Raw genomic sequence first — 16,831 nt, 5'->3', positions numbered from 1 at the left:
GAACACAAAGCACAGTGGTGTAAAAACAGATCTTGGTTCCATTGGTAGCAAGACTTAATCTTCTAGAGGTCAATTATTCGTCTGAAGTTGCATCTTTACATTTAAGTAAACTTATGAGTAATTAGAACAGAAGCTATAAATGGTAAGCTACACCTTAAAATAAATTTATTCCAGACAATGTAATCCTTACCCTCTTTTTACTTTTGTGAAGTCAAAAGCTACTTGTCTGTAGGAAACTGCTTTTTCATTCAAATACCTGCTATATCTTCTGATAAATGTGGACATATCATACCCTAAAGAAGAGAAAGACAAAACAAATTAGCTCCCTGTTTTGCATGAACACTTATGACTAAACATTAAGAACGTAACAATTTAAATTCACAGGATCATCATTTGGACCCTATGGACAAATATATCTAACTTACTGTGAGAATCAAATAAATTAAAAGCACAGATTTCCATATACAAGTGATTTTAGACAAAGACGTGCCCTGAGCTTCCTCTTCTCCCACATTTCTCCCTTGACTAAATTAGAACTTGTACATCTCACTCTCTAACTGTAGAAATCATTTTATGGACCAGCTTCATTAGCTGCATACTAAAGATGATGTCTGTGTTATCTGTTATTTCCTTATGAATGTTAATGAATTTCCTTATGAATGTTAATGAATTTCCTTATGAATGTTAATTCGGGGGGGGGGGGGAATGTGGACATTTTACTATTCAACTGCAGACTGTTGTAGAATACAGAGAAGTTCAAGTATCTTTTAAGCACTTGGGAGAGGTCTCCACCAGAAGGGTTACACTTTTCAGAATGATAACTGAGTCCCGAAGCAATGATGCTGCTATAAAGACACCTTCAAGGATGTCATGACTCACTTGAAACAAACCAAATGATTTACCTTGCAATCCACTTTTGTCCAAGAAATTGCTCAAGTTAAACAATGTGTTCCTGGAAGCCAGATACTGGATAAAACGCTAGAAGGGATAAAAAGACTTTGGATTATTTGACTGGAATTGTACATAGCTCTTTGTGTGTATCTTATCATTAACATAGAGTGACCTAGGTCAGAATGCCTATAAGCCAGGCTTCCCCAATCTGATACCCTCCAGGTTTTGGAATTACAGCTTTCATTAGCCCAGCAAGCACAGTTTGGGTCTCAAACTACAGTTTGGTGTAATGTCTGAATTGATTCAGCTGCGATTTGGTGAGTACAGAAGAGAAATCTTCTCAAATTGTCCAATCCAAATAAGCAAACCAGAGCAGTTCCCATGCTGGCCTCTCATGCACGGATCCAAGGCACTTCAAATGCCTGCTTTTTAAAGCGAACTATCCAAGTTGATGAGCTAGAGCTATTTAGACAGGAATACCATCCTGGAAGTAAAAAATAGGTATTCACCTTGTAAGTCGCACCACAGTGCATGCAGTCTCAAGAAATGTAAGGCAGGTTCTGAATACAAATATTTTTGTGCTCATCCTTTTAATTGGGGTGGGCATAGTGTGTTCTCTTTCATTTTCTTATATTTAACTTGTAACTGTGTCATCATGCTGCAGCTTGCTTGGTCACAGCAAGTGGCAATATGAAGTATAGAGTGATGAGAGGCAGTGAGTGGGCAGCCCAGTTGAGCTTCAGACAAACAGCTGGAACAGGATGCAGCAGCCACCCTGCTCTGCTGGCTCCACTGTCTGCCAGCCCTGGGATGTCTACCCAAAGGATCCACAGTCCAAGGCTGGCTGTCACTGCTACTGGCCATCTTCTTCAGCCCCAGCCAGCCTGGAGATCATCTGCTGCTTCCACATCCCAAGCAGCTGATCAGGATGCAAGAGCAGCACTGTGGCAATGGGGAAAATGGCCAGAAGTGGCAGTCAGCCAGCATGTGGATCCACTGCTATCTCCTGCACCACATACCAGGCATTGCAGATAAGTCAGCAGCATGCAGGATAAAGGAGCACCCCTCAGGAGAAGCAACTGGGCCAAAAGCAACATCCCCAGAGTTCCAAGGCTGCCGTTAATGCACACACCCTGCCCCCTTGTTCCTTTGCCTGAGTCCTATAATGACTGACTACACAGATGTGAAGGTAAACACCCAAGATGGACAAAGGAAGACCATCCATCTTTCTCACGCCGGGGGATTGGTAAGATTTAAAGGGGAGTGCGGCGTTTGGTGAGCAATGCAAGCAGGAGCACAGCCCCCAGTATATACTGGGTGAGCATTTTAGGTCTTGTTTTACTGCTGTTTTTATATTTTTCTTCTTGTTGTATTTTATTTTATTTTTTTGGTCATCCTATAAGTCACTTGGAAGCATTGGTGTAAAAAGCAGCAAAAGAATATATTAAGATAAATATATATTCTAGCACACACTGAATCCCATTTGGACAAGAAGACTGGGTCACTACAACTATGACCTACTCTGAACAGTGAATGAACTTACATGCATTGGTGACATTTAGCCAGTAAACAATTTAACCATGTGGTAAATGATGCAGACTTCAAATGACTCATATTAGTCCCATTCATTTGTCAGCCAGCCCACAAGTGCCTTTTCCTTCTCTGGTTACACCCTCATCAATGCCAAATACATGAACTGAGCAGTATAAATAAAACTTTTGTAATAGCATAGTATGAGGTAAGGAAGTGTTTTAAGAATGAGATCGTGAATGTATTTCACATGGTGATGTGGCACCATTGTTCTGCAAAATGCCCTACTTCATCTCCCCTCCCCTTCAACAGGAAGGATTATGGTTCTGTGATATAAATGAATTCAGGCAATATGTAGCCAGAAAAATAAAAAAATAATCATTCATGTTCAAACACTATCCTCAGCATTCTCCCAAGTTATGACTGATCACATACATTATGGAAATGCACAACTGAACAAATGTGTTAATAGTTTTACTGAAGGGGTGATATATATTTAACCAAAACAAAACAAAAAACCTGTTTTGAGATGCAGAACCTAAGGAAGACTGTGGAGTGCAAAAAGTAACATTACTCCTCAGAAATTATTGCAAGCTGATTATTTCTAAACTGCCCCTATTACTTGTTCCTACCCTTTCTGAATTTTCTATAGTTCAGTTCTATAGCTGTAGACAAAATTAACACTATCAATTTTCACAAATACTATAGATCAAGTTGTTCACACTTGATCTATATCCTCAATGTCTTTCAACCAGATCCCTAACCACTGGCCATGCTGGATTCAGTTAATGTGAGCTGAAGTCCTGAGGAATACAGGTTACCAATCCCTGTTTCAGAGACACTTACAAACTTATTTATGGCATGTAAGTGACCAAGATCATCCAAATACGCTTTCACAATTTTTGCCAGGGAACATGCATTAGTTAAGCCTCAGGCTGTTTTTAAATACCATTCATTATCCCCAATGCAGGGCAAAAAGCCAGGTTGCACTGAATAAGCCAATTCTCTAATGTATGAGTGATCTGCAGTAATAAGTTACCTCATTTCCGTACACCATTAGATGGTGTGTTGTGATGAGTGACTTGAATACCACCACCCAGCTACTGTTCATTGTCCTTTCGAACAAGCTGTCCGCCAACTGTGGGATATTTACGTTCATCTCATTTGTGCACTGTATTAAATCTGCAACACAAAGAAATTCTCATTGATATTTAAAACAGCAACAGGTTCCATTCAATGAGTGAGGAGGGAATTCTATGGACTACTGGCTGCATTTGCACATCACGTTAAGTCATAAACTGATTTGCTATGGAGCAGAAGCCCACTACTATACACTGCTGAATTACTCCCTTCATCAAGCTGGGAGCCATAAACTTAGAGTGATGTGTCAACCAAGGCTCATTATTATTATATTATTATTTATTGAACTGATTAGTCTTTTTATGAAAACTCAAAGCAACTTACAAAAATAGCATACAACCAAACCATGTTTGTTCGCGCAAACAAACCAGAACTGCTAAGTCAGTAACAAATCTTGGCTTAACATTGTGGTTTGTTTGGTGAGAAAGACAAAAAAGACTGGGTTCCAATAGTCACACTAAACCAGGGTGTGCAGTTTCTTGTTCCCAGCTCAAAGGGAAGAAAGCAACAGGAGTGATTCAGCAGTGTGCACTAGCAAGCTGCTATGTCGTAGTAAGTTTATGGCTTTCTATGACATGTGAACACAGCTGCTCATTTGGTGTGGGATTTCCAGGGCACCTTCAGATGATGCAGGGAGCCTGAGACCCAAGAGTAACAGTACACTCTGGAGCATATGCCCCAGTATCCTCTGCACAATGCAATGATCCCCTGGCAAATGCACAGGGTTCCTCAGATTACCTGAAGGATAACAGTTGAGGGGGCGGGGAGATAGAGAAAATGAAGCAGGTAACTAAGACTTTAGAATGAGGTATGCACTGGAAGCTTTTTGTTCAAAAGAAGAGGGGGTGGAGACAAAAGTTTAATAAAACTTATGAACAGCATGCAGAACAGTTTCTATTCATCCTCACCACACCAAAATTCAGTGAAACTGATGGGTGGTAGATACAGCAAAAAGCAATCACTCTTCATACAGTGCAAAATTAACATATGAAATTCATTAACATCTCTATTGAAACAGTCTTTTAAACTTATGCGAACAGAAATAGCACATGACATTCATGAAAATAGAGTATAAAATGCAGAAGACCCACACTGACACCTCTAGAGGTGTTCTTCTCACACAAGAATCCACCCAGACCTGCCCCCAATATAGCCAACAAGAAAAGTTCTTACTGATGTCTTAACTGCAAAGTGATGTAGCCTGAACTTTATCAAGTGCATGCCATAAACAGGGGCTGTTCCATTTGCCCACAGATCTATTTTCATGGTTATACAGAACCCCAAGTAAAGGTTCTTAAGACTTTAATCATGGGGTTTCATATGAGAGAAGACTCAAGTTTACTGTACTTAGACCCTCTATTCTAGAGCTTTACATGTAGTAATCAGATATCTAAACCAAAACCAGCGTACTTAAACTTTACAATCTGACCATGTTAATAAAACAGGGCAGCAACATTTGGCACCAGCTACAGTTCCTAAACACATTTCGAGCAAAGCCTATAGTATACACAGTAGTAGTCAACACATGCTACTGATCTACCAGGTCCAAAAGACAGCTGTACATGGAAAAAATTACATTCTTCTTTGGCGATCACTTGTAGCCGAGTAAGATCGTCGTCCATGCATGAAGCCACAGCAGTTTGAAAATCAAAATGGTTATTTTGTGAAAGCCAGTTTGTACTAATCCTCCCTGTCCTACAATATGCTACTCCAATAGTTCTGCTAATACAGCCAAAGTAGGCTGGTTGACTATATCAGTGTGTGTGTGTGTGTGTGTGTGTGCGCGCGCACACACACACACACACACACACAGAGAGAAATCTGAAAGAAGCATCAGCTGCCCTGCCAAACCTTTACTAGTTGTTTTTCCAAACGAGTTATAAAAATCATCCTCTTAGGAGGCACAATGCTCAGTTCATCCCAAAGACCCAGAGAGTGATAGCAAGGCCAATTGCTCCAAGCCACAAGTATGCAACTCAAGAGAAATTTAGCCATGTTAAAGGACTTGAAGGAGGAATAAGAAGACAAAGCAGACTCAACAGGCTAGAGACATAGCAAGCAGGTCACTTGTTTATTTTCAGGCAGATTGTACCAACAGAAAGATTAGGAAGTTGCCTTTGATTATCATGCTTCCTTCCCCACAGTAGAAAATGGCAAAAACCTTATCCAATTTTGCATTCTTTGTGGACCCAAAGCCACTGCAAATTTCACCCTAAGTACCATCTGGGGGGGGGGGTAACATTTGAACGGCACCAAAGTAGCTTTTCCAACAATTTCACAAGCAGCAACTTTCCTTTTAAAAAAATGCAATTCTAGTTCCCCACTGAAGTGCTGCATAAAATGAGTCATGTTTGGAACCCTATCTGTATACCGCTAGGGCCACTTCAAACTAAACTCTTCCATATGCAAGCACTGAATGCAATACTATGTTCCAAATACTAATACATGCCTAATGTGAGAAGTGGCTTAAATTTACTCATGGGTGCTGGAATCATGTGAGAACCCAACTTTTCTCCCTTCAAAATAAAACAGAAACAAGGAAAACAAAAGCCAGCCAAAGGCTTTGACCATTAGCAAGAATAAAGCTCAACACCAATACTTTCTTCAAAGTTAGAGACTTATCTTTGGCAGCCATAGAAATACTTAAGCGATTTAGCAGATTAAAAATGTTAAAGCAGCATTATAGTCATCTAACCTAGCTGGGCTGCCAAGATTTAGTTTAATGGTTTTAATGTTAGAGAGCCCAGGAAGAAGGGAACGGAGGAGGCAAGGGCAGAAGACAGCAAAACAGTCTACAGGAAAAAACAGACAGAAGCCAACCCTTGGTTTTCTTCTTGCCTGAAGCTTCTGTAAATGGAGTCTTAGAAATAAAGACTTCAAAATACTCATTGATGTAGTATTCACTGTTTCCTTACCAGCCCAAATAGTTTCCTGCCTCCAACTTTCATGACTAAAATGTTAGCTTCCAGTTGCTGTCAACTGAAGCAACTTGTAACAAATACAACCACTGTTCAGCTTTATATAAAGAAGCACTATTCTATAGGTTTTGTTCAAGACTCAAGGGGCTATAAACACCTAGCTTCCAAAGACCTTTAAAGTTTTGGCCATATGGAGAGTGTTACTTATGTGCTGGTTCAAGACGAGGGTTTGTAAAATAGGAAAGGAAACACAAAGCTCTCTGGATTCAACTTTTGGTTGGGGCTTACATCATTCACACCTACAAAAGCAAGCTGCAGACCAAACACATGCCAAAACTATTAGTTTTGTGCCCAGTGTCTGCATATTTTCTGTGTTTTCATTGCCGCCTCCAAGTTTCACTTCATACAATGTTCTCATTCATATCCAATAATCTGGAAGCATTTTTAAGTCTCCAATCTACCATTCTCTGGGAAAGAAGCCCCCCCCCCCACCACATCTGGACATGTCAAGAGCTCACAAGGTTTGATGGGCATTGTGGAAATTTAACTAAAAAGAGCACACATAGCATTTGGTCTTCCACACCTGTTCAGAAACGATTCATTGACTTCTGAACATGAAGAAACTCTACAATGCTGTAGGGCTAGTACAAAGACTAAAAACAGTTTTCAAGATAAGTTCAGTATAGGGCCGCTGCCCAAAAATGATATATCCACGTGAAGTTCGTTTTGCGCTTCTGTTGTTGTTTAATCGTTTAGTCGTGTCCGACTCTTCATGACCCCATGGACCAGAGAACACCAGGCACCTCTGTCCTCCACTGCCTCCCGCAGTTTGGTCAAACTCAAGCTGGTAACCTCGAAAACACTATCCAACCATCTCGTCCTCTGTCGCCCCCTTCTCCTTGTGCCCTCCATCTTTCCCAACATCAGGGTCTTTTCTAGGGAGTCTTCTCTTCCCATGAGGTGGCCAAAGTATTGGAGCCTCAGCTTCACAATCTGTCCTTCCAGTGAGCACTCAGGGCTGATTTCCTTCAGAATGGATAGGTTTGATCTTCTTGCAGTCCATGGGACTCTCAAGAGTCTCCTCCAGCACCATAATTCAAAATTATGCGCTTCTACCCTGTAATGATTCAGCACACCTAGCAGTGTTGTGATATCTCAAAGGTTTACCTCAGCCAATGATATACTGGGCAGGAAAATGCAAAACACAATATCCTGATACAGATGCACAATATCCTGATACAGATAAGTTATGCAATGTTCCACAGGAGAAATTTGATACAGGGATGCAGTTTTTGGAGGTAGAATCAAACATAAATGAAGTTCAAGCTTCAGTTCAACCACATTTAACATATAACAAAAAATGTATCATGCTTAAGTAATAAGCTATTGAAAGAGCAAAACATTAAGATAAGGAGTAGCTTCATTTCCTGTCAAAACCCTTAAGGCTAGCACTGGCAAAAGAATACTTTTAAAAGACCAAGATATTTAAGTACAAAAGAGGAGAGATTTGGGTCCCTTTGAACAAATGGCCCATGCCAATTTGCTGCTTGGAGGTATTTTCACAGGACAGGACATACAAAAAGTATTCAAATTTTAATTATATCCTATTTTTATAGTTAAGGTGATACAAAGACCTGTAATATTTTGCAGATAAATTATTGTGGTACAAGCAGCCTTAAACCAAGTACAGTGGTACCTCGGGTTACAGACACTTCAGGTTACAGACTCCGCTAACCCAGAAATAGTACCTCAGGTTAAGAACTTTGTTTCAGGATGAGAACAGAAATCGCGCCGCTGCAGCGTGGCGGCAGCAGGAGGCCCCATTAGCTAAAGTGGTACCTCAGGTTAAGAACAGTTTTGGTTAAGAACGGACCTCTGGAACGAATTAAGTTCTTAACCTGAGGTACCACTGTAAAACCAAGATGCCCTTTTTTAATAGACACTGCAGCATGTCACATGCATTCAGTGCATCTCAAAAACTGATGGCAAGATCTGCACAACAGCTCTAGGGACTGACCCAAAGGGCAGCAACTGAGCTCCAATTTCCTCCAGCTTAAGTTCCTCACTCACTGACTCACCTTCCCCACCACAAAAAACCCCCACTTCTGGGGCTCTAAGAATGTAAGAGCTGTGCTAGATCAGACCAGAGCCCTATCTAGTCCAGCATCCCCAAACTCTCCTTTACAAAGCCAACTTCCTGACTCTCTTCTGCTGAATTCAGACTTCTGAGTCTCACAACTTCAATTAAAAATCTAGTCCCTAAAGCTGCAGACAGAAACACACAAATTAAGGGGACCCGACAAGAATTAGAGAATATAATGTTTAACTTCACATTTTACTTCATTTGACAACTGGCGTAAAATTATCAGGATGGAATAAGCCCTATGCATAACTTTACATACTGTGAGGTAAAGGCACATTCATACCATAAAAAGGGTGGGGAACAGTAAGACATAGTCCATACCTGTCTACCTTTTTATGTGGCCCTTTGAACTTTATAGCCTTATCAAATTGGTTTCACCTTGATCTTTATCAGGCCATTATTTCATCTCTGTGGGGGATAATTAGCCACGTAAGTAATTTAAGAGATGCAACTGTCCAAAGGGCAACACCTACACAAGACTGGTAGAAACAAAAAACATGTTTCTGCCTCCTCACCAAGCAAAGTATAGAACAGTGTAGAACAAGACGAGTGTAGAACAGCCTTCCTTCAAAGCCTTCCACTATAATTTTGTGAAACAAAAACTTACTTGACTATTTTGAGCAAGACTGGAGTTGCCTTCTCCATGTTCTTTTTCTAAAAGGAGACAAGCAAGGATCATCCAGGGAATTGCCTGGGAGTGATGAAAGTCCCCCTTTCTGTTTATTTCCAAGTTCCTTAGCATGTTTTGCACAGGACCTAACTGGGAGTGCTGATGAGGGAACAGGAAACAAGAGTACTTGACAATCTCTCTGTGTTACGAAGCCCAACTGACTAAGTGCTCCTCCACTAAGAAAAAGTACCTAACAACCCCCAAAATTTTAAGATCCCTAAGGTTGTCTCAGTATTTGTATGTAGACCCTTCAGAAACTCATTACTTCCATCTTCCAGTCAATTTAAGCTTCAGTATCACCAGGGAGCATTTTTTTTATTTCATGTCCCAATACCATTCTGCTTCAAACCCATGAAGGGGAAAACTTTTACCGTACTGTTACCGCCCAGAAAGTTAGGTAGGTCTCTTAGCTCTGCTGTGAGATGTGGAAAGTTCCAGGAAATACATGTGAAGCAAACACATGCTTATCTAAAGTTTTTTAAAAAGTAACATATTTCACTAAAGGTATTCAGCTGCAGACACAAGCACAGTGGACCAGTTTAAGGTACTTCTTCCGTGATCCCTCATAGCAGAGTAAGATTGTGACCATGAACAGTGAGTCTGTAAGTGACTGTGGAGGCCAATTCTGGATCCACACATCCTTCCACAGTGGGGACATAGGTTTCCAGGCAGCAGGTTAACACGGTGAGGGTTTGCCAAACGTGCCTTCCTCTTACCACATTTCTCCCTTTCGTCCTGAGTTTGAGCATCTTTAAAGTCCATTACATCTTTGGTAAAGACTCTTCTCCAATTGGAGTGCTCACAGGCCAGTGTTTTCCAATTGTTGGAGTTTATATTACATTTTTTTAAGATTTGCCTTGAGAGAGTCTATAAGCCTCTTGTTGACTACGAGCATTACGCTTTCCATTTTTAAGTTTGGAATAGAGTAGTTGCTTTGGAAGACTATGATCAGGCATTCGCACACGACTAGTCCAAATAAATTGATGTTAAAGAATCATTGCTTTGACACTGGTGATCTTTGCCTCTTCCAGTACACAGGCATTAGTTTGCCTTTCTTCCCAAGCGATATGTAAAATATTCTGGAGACACCGTTGATGGACTCTTTCGAGAAGTTGGAGATAGTGTTTATAAGTGGTCCATGTTTTACATGCATACAGTAAGGTTGGTAGTGCAATAGCTTTGAAAACAAGCATTTTGGTTTCCCTGCAGATGTTCTGGTTCTCAAACACTCTGCACTTCAATTGGGAGAAAGCTGCACTCAAAGAGCTCAGGCAATGCTGAATTTTGGCATCAATGTGGAAAGGTAATTGCCAAGGTAGGAGAAGTGAACGACACTTTCCAACGTTACACTATGCCACTGACACAGGTAGGTAGCCGTGTTGGTCTGATGCAGTCAACATAAATAAAAAATATATTAAAAAATTGTCCAGTAGCACCTTAGAGACCAACCAAGTTTGTTCTGGGTTTAAGCTTTCATATATTTTTATTTATTTATTTTGTATGCCACTGACAGTTTGCTATAATATTTTAATGTAGGTGTGGGAGGCCACTTTCCCGACACCACAAGCAGTGGGAGATATTACCTGATGGCAGGATTCAATTCTGCTGGGTGTTGCTTCACCAATGCATTCCTTGTGGGAAAGGCACTGGTGACACAGACCTGCAACCAACAGGACTGATCCCTCTGTCACCAGTTTGTGAACTAAATACAATCTTGCCAGTGTGTGCTTTGCTAATTCAATCTTTGCAGGGAAGACACTGGGAAAGTAGATCCCTGCAGCCAGCAGGTCTGAACTCTTCATTCATCTGCCATGGAGCGGAGAGTTCAATCCTGATGGGTGCTGCTTCATGAGGCTTTCTGCCTGGGGAATGTGCTGGTGATGCAAACCCCACTCCTCCGCAGATCAACTTTGACAGGTGGGTAGGACTTCCCATCTATCAGCCACTTGATGCTATCATGATGTCGGGTGATAGAACATGAGGGTGGCCTCATCACCTGCCAAAGTTGGCCCATGGGTGTGTAGGGTGGATAAGGATCTGGTTCCCTAAGCCAGATGCAGTTAATGCTTTAATGACACATGGATAGCTGGGCTACAACACTCTAAACACAACCCAGGACTTGATCAGCCCAGCATGCCATGTAAATTGGCCTGGAGCCAATTTGATTCCCTCCCTCTCTTTCTTTTTTCTTTTCCTTCTCCTCCTACGATGAGGCTACATTTTAATATTTTAATGTTTCAATATTTTACTGTTGTATTTTAATTTTGTTTTTAAGTTGTAATCATTCAACTTGTTTTTATTATTGCTTGTAAGCCGCTCTGAGCCCAGCCTTGGCTGGGGAGGGCGGGGTATAAATTATTATTATTATTATTATTATTAAAACATCAAGCATTATGTATCTATAATGCTGACATTATTGAAGGTGGCTTTATGGAACAGTATACTAAATATCCTCCATTATTGCCATGATGATTAAATGGAACCTTCCACATTCAGAAGAAGGAGAGATAGCAGTGAGGGACAGCTTTTGACTACATGCCCCGCTTGAGCTTCCTGGAGGCATTGTATTAGTCACTGCTGGAAGCAGAACGTCAAGCTAGATGGACTTTGTCGATACAGCAGGACTTCACGTTTTTACAGATAAGCACCAAGAGAAAAATATTGTTCTCCTCCAGTTTATTATAAATATGTCTACATACCTTTAGCTTTTCCTATATCCTGGGTGCATCTGGGACATACCAAAGGAGTTCTAATCTGAGCTTTCACTATATCTTACTCAAACAAATGAGCTAGACACCCTTCAGAATGAGGTGGGAGCAAGCTGGCTTGAACCTTACATTGCAAATTTCACATGTGTTAGTTTAAAATCAAAATAAACCTTGTCTACCTCCTTCTGACAGGGAACACAAGATATACCCTAGTCTACCTTACAGCTACAGAAACCATAAGAGCTACAAAGTGGTGAATTTAGGTGCTATTTATAGTTCTTTAACCTTTTCTGCCATCCCATTTTAAAAATAAATGGAAATGCCCAAGATCCTAACTAGAACAAGACAGTTGTTATATCATGTACTTCTTGGAACAAAAACTTGTTCTTACAAGAGCGGGTGCATACTGCCAATCTAACAAAGAATTCAGATTGGTTTGTCATAAAAGATGTGCTCTGCCTAGAGGTTGTGTGTTTAATTTTTTTTGGTACAAGACAGAGTCTAGGTCAAGGAATTATCATACAATTATCCAACACCAGACTGTTTTTCTTTAAATAAAGTAGTATCCTTGTGTATTAGCCAGTGAGAGGGCAGGAATTTGTCACAGTTCTGATAGATATAGGACACAATATAGATTTTAACCTCTGGGAGAAACTTTGGAAAAGCGACTTTAAATTTATAGCATGTTATTCTTTGAAGGTGAACTCCCTGAACATGATTCAGATGGCATTTAACTCCAAGTAGGCTTGCTAAGATTTACAAGACAGAATCAGGTAAGTGACTGAAGTGTAAAGAGGTAGAGGGAATGTTCTTTCATATGTGGTGGACATGTAAAAGGGTAAAATAGTATTGGGAAATGATTTATAATGAACTGAAAAAAAGTTTTAAAATTACTCCCCCCACCCCCGCAAAAAAACAGAGTCCTTTCTGTTGGGGATAATTCAGACTGAAATCCCCAGGTGTCAGGAAAGGCTATCTATGTATGCAACAACTGCCGTCTGTGTTTTGTTAGCCCAAAAATGGAAAATGAGCAAGGTCCCAACCAAAGAAGATTGGCAACTTAAGTTGACAGAATATGCACAACTTGCAGACTTAACATATAGAGAACAAGAAGAACATACGTTTAAAGAAGACTGGAAAACTTTTATTGAATACATATCGAAAATAACTGTACAGAATCAGATTCAATGGATATTTCTTTTCACTGGTCGTTGTAGAGAAAAATGGAAGGGAGCAGCTCCCAGGACATCCATAAGTATTTTGCTAGCTGGGGAAAGATAACACAGTACTAAGGCAGCTGCCAGGAGCTTCATGAGCCAGTAGGGATACTTGCACATTTCTACTCTTGGGGCAATCACAACTCACCAAAGGAGAGCAGCCAATTCCAAAGCAAAAAATAGCTGCAATATATGTTTATGTGCCTTCTGGTTGTACCTTGCAGCTCAAAAGCAGCTAATCAAGAATCAACTACTCAAACTGACTGGCATTAGACTAGACAGAGGGTGGCGGGGGGGGGGGGAGAGATGCAGCAGTAGAATTTGGCTGCTTTCAATTTTGGTTTTAAAGTAAAGGTCAATTCAGGTTAACATATTGAGTCATAAACAATTATACACACAATTATTCATCTTAAAACCCGTCAGATCTTTGCAGGTATCTCCAACAAATCCAAAAATACTTTTACAGGAAATGCAGGAATCCATACAGTTTAATGACAAGACAATCCTGAAAGGGAATGAGTGCAACATTAGCTAAGAGGCTTATCACTTGGGTAAATATCTTTTGTAGGAGGAAGACAAAAGACATTCCTAGGGGCTGAAGAAGCAGAGGCAAGACAGACTTTGACATCAAAAGTCTTAAATCCAAATACCAGGAAGTTTTAGACAACTATGCACCTAATCAAAGTTCACTTCTCTTCCTGTTATTAAAACAAAAGGAATGTAGGTCTTAGTGTTAATTATAAGCCTTTTGGTAGTCATCATCTAGCATCCTTCACCATACTAGCAGGTAGCTGCACTTAGAATTCTTCAGTGTACAAATAACAACATTCAAGGTTTGCCTAAAGTTGCCCTCCTTGCCACACTGCTCTTTAAAACATGCTGTTCAGCTGGCTGGGGCTGACGGGAGCTGAAGTCCAAAACATCTGGAGGGCATCAGCTGGGGAAAGCTGCTTTAGCAGCAAGTTTGTTTCAAAGCATGCAAACAATCGGGGGTGGGTTTACATAACTTTCACAAAATTTGAAAAAACCGTGACACAATGGTTAGAGTGTTGGACAGGAAGCAGAAAAACCGTGGTTCAAACGCCCCCTCAGCCATGAAATTTGCTGAGTGACATTGGGCCAGTCAGTTTGTCCCTCTCCCCGAATTCTCTCACAGGGCCACTTAGGGATAAAATAGGGAGAACCAGGTTAAAGATTATTATTTTTATATCCCACCCTTCCTCCAATCCAGAGCTGGCAAAAAAGATCAACTAGGGGAAACAAGACACATTATAATGAGAGCCATTAAAACCACAGAACCACAAATCAGATACAGTGGGTGACTATAGCATACCCCAATAAAAGCAAATTTCAATTAAGATCAGAAAGCTTGGACAAATAAAAATGTCTGTTTAAATGTACCTACCACGAGAGCCAAATGAATGTCACTTGGGAGAGTGTTCCATAAACTCAGTACTGCCAATGACACAGGTTGGATGGTAATGTGAGAAATTTCAGTACGGTACTTAATTCTCCAGACTTCAATTAAATGCCACTGCAGGTACATTACAAGAAGCCAGATGGCCTTGCTGAGGATTCTCCCCTTCCCCCACTTCCCACTGTAAGCTCTACAGCAGGCATGTCCAAAGTCTGTTTCGGGGGCCTAATCTGGCCCGCCGGTCGGTTTAATCCGGCCCCTGTGGCCGTTTATTTCCTGGGGTAAAATCCCTCCAAAAGCTCAAACAACTTTGTGGTAAAACTGTAAAATAAAGCTCAACAAATTTGGGGTAAAATTGTATAAAAAGCTCAATAATTTCAGGGTAAAATCGTAAAAAAAGCTCAACAACTTCAATCCTAAAAAAGTTTGAGCACCCCTGCTCTACAGTATGATCACACAAAGGACACCTCAGTGGCTATTGCTCAGCTTTGCAGCTCTGCAGAACTGAGGTACACAGATATGGGCCAATTTACATTTATATGGATTTTTTTTAAAAAAATCTAGTTCTTGCAATGATTGGCGAGACAGCTTCAAACTGTCTATACTTATGGACATCAGCTCTCCAGGTTTTCAAATAAGAGCATTTCCCAGCAATATAGGCTTCAACATGATACAGGTTACTTGCCCTCCAAATCTGTATGACAATATGGCCAGGAATTCTCTCTTCAACCCTACTCCACCAACAGCAAGCCATTTAATTAGATTTAAAACATCAAATGTATTACTTTGCAAAGGAATAGCCATCTTAACTCTGTGGTATCTAAAACTAGAAGTCCTATAGCACATTAAAGACCAACAGGTGTACTGGGGCATAAACGCTCATGGATTAATGTCCACTTAATCATGAGATCATTGCATTTGATCAAGTTTATTGAAACCCAAAAGGTCTGAAAATTAGGCATCCAAAAATATCATGAGAACCACTTCCTTTCTTTGAAGAGCCTCTGATGTCATAAAAGGAATGAATAGCACTTGAATTGTAGCACTGTGCAGGCTACAGTAATGTTTCGCAACAACATACAGACTTCAAAATGATGAAGCGCTAAGGCCTCAGGAAACTGATGTGGCTGCTGAGAAAGTTAAACTGTGACAAGACTTAAAATATGCCATGTAGGTTACTGATCCAAAGTTAACTATTGCTGTTCTTCAGACTCATGCCTTTTTCTAAAGAGAACAAATTCCATTCAAGTTTTCATATATCCTGCAGAGCCAAGGGTCAATGGTGAAAGCATGTTAGCTAGGCTCTCACTGAAGAACTGCTTAACACAGCTAAGTAGTTTGGGGTGTATGGCCTCTTGTTGATGAAAAACCATGCCAGAGTTCAAATGTTACATATATTCCCAGGCATATCTGCTGAAACAACTTAGTATAATAAAGGTATGTGAACAGTAAAAAATATACCCAATTACAGTATCTAAGAAAGCAGCACTGAGAATCAAATCAAAGTCCATCATTAATGAATGTCAACTATGCAAATATACCAGCACTGAATATTGGAAATATATGTGCCTCTGAGTAAACATGAAATGGACTGAACTGCATGAACCCTAACAATCAGCTTCACAAATAAAGCTGCTTGGTCACCACAACTGTGATTAACTGTGGACCAGATGATCCTCCAAGACCATTCCGATTCTATGATTCTATGAACACAAAATCAAGGCACGTGAACATCAACAGTTAATTAATGAGGGGTCTTCCAAATACTAAAGATCTTCCCAAAAGTTTTTTTTAAATTGTTGACAGCTGACTTATGTGCCAAAGGTAAGATTAGTCAAAATGTGTTTGTGGTCTATTGTAATTTTGCTGCTAGTATGATATACTGTTACCATAATTGGTTTTTCCAGTTCACGATTTGACTTCCATAAGAGACTGCAAAAATGGAATGAAAAACCAGACAACTTACTTTTATTAAAAATGCAGCATCCCTCAGTAAACTCAGCTTTGTTCCCTTGTTCAAACGTCTGAGTACAAATGCAGGCCAAAGGAGTATCTTGAGTTAGGTAAATCCAAAATCCATAGTTGGACAATTTATCAGATACCATGTTACATAAAGCAGGGAAAGAGAAAAATGGTTCTCAATGTTTCCCACTTATGATGGCTATTTATAACCTCCACTATCAGAAAATGAATGAGG

At 40.3% G+C, this 16,831-nt stretch overlaps 1 protein-coding gene across 14 annotated transcripts in view; it reads right to left on the bottom strand.

Moving 5' to 3' along the window:
- The window catches only part of PICALM (phosphatidylinositol binding clathrin assembly protein), a 72,554-nt gene that overhangs the window by 35,050 nt on the left and 20,673 nt on the right, over nucleotides 1-16,831 (bottom strand). For all 14 annotated transcript variants that reach the window (XM_083736631.1, XM_083736633.1, XM_083736629.1 and 11 more), the window contains exons 2-4: nucleotides 3,461-3,603; nucleotides 903-978; nucleotides 191-293 (exon numbers count right to left, since the gene is read on the bottom strand). In XM_083736631.1, the coding sequence (XP_083592757.1) occupies nucleotides 191-293; nucleotides 903-978; nucleotides 3,461-3,603 (322 nt within the window). The remainder of the gene's footprint in view (nucleotides 1-190; nucleotides 294-902; nucleotides 979-3,460; nucleotides 3,604-16,831) is intronic.

This window comes from Podarcis gaigeae (assembly GCF_964106915.1).
Source record: "Podarcis gaigeae genome assembly, chromosome: 4".
Lineage (NCBI taxonomy): Eukaryota > Metazoa > Chordata > Lepidosauria > Squamata > Lacertidae > Podarcis > Podarcis gaigeae.
The sequence above is the reverse complement of the archived record's forward strand: the minus strand, read 5'-3'. Positions and strand labels throughout refer to the sequence as shown.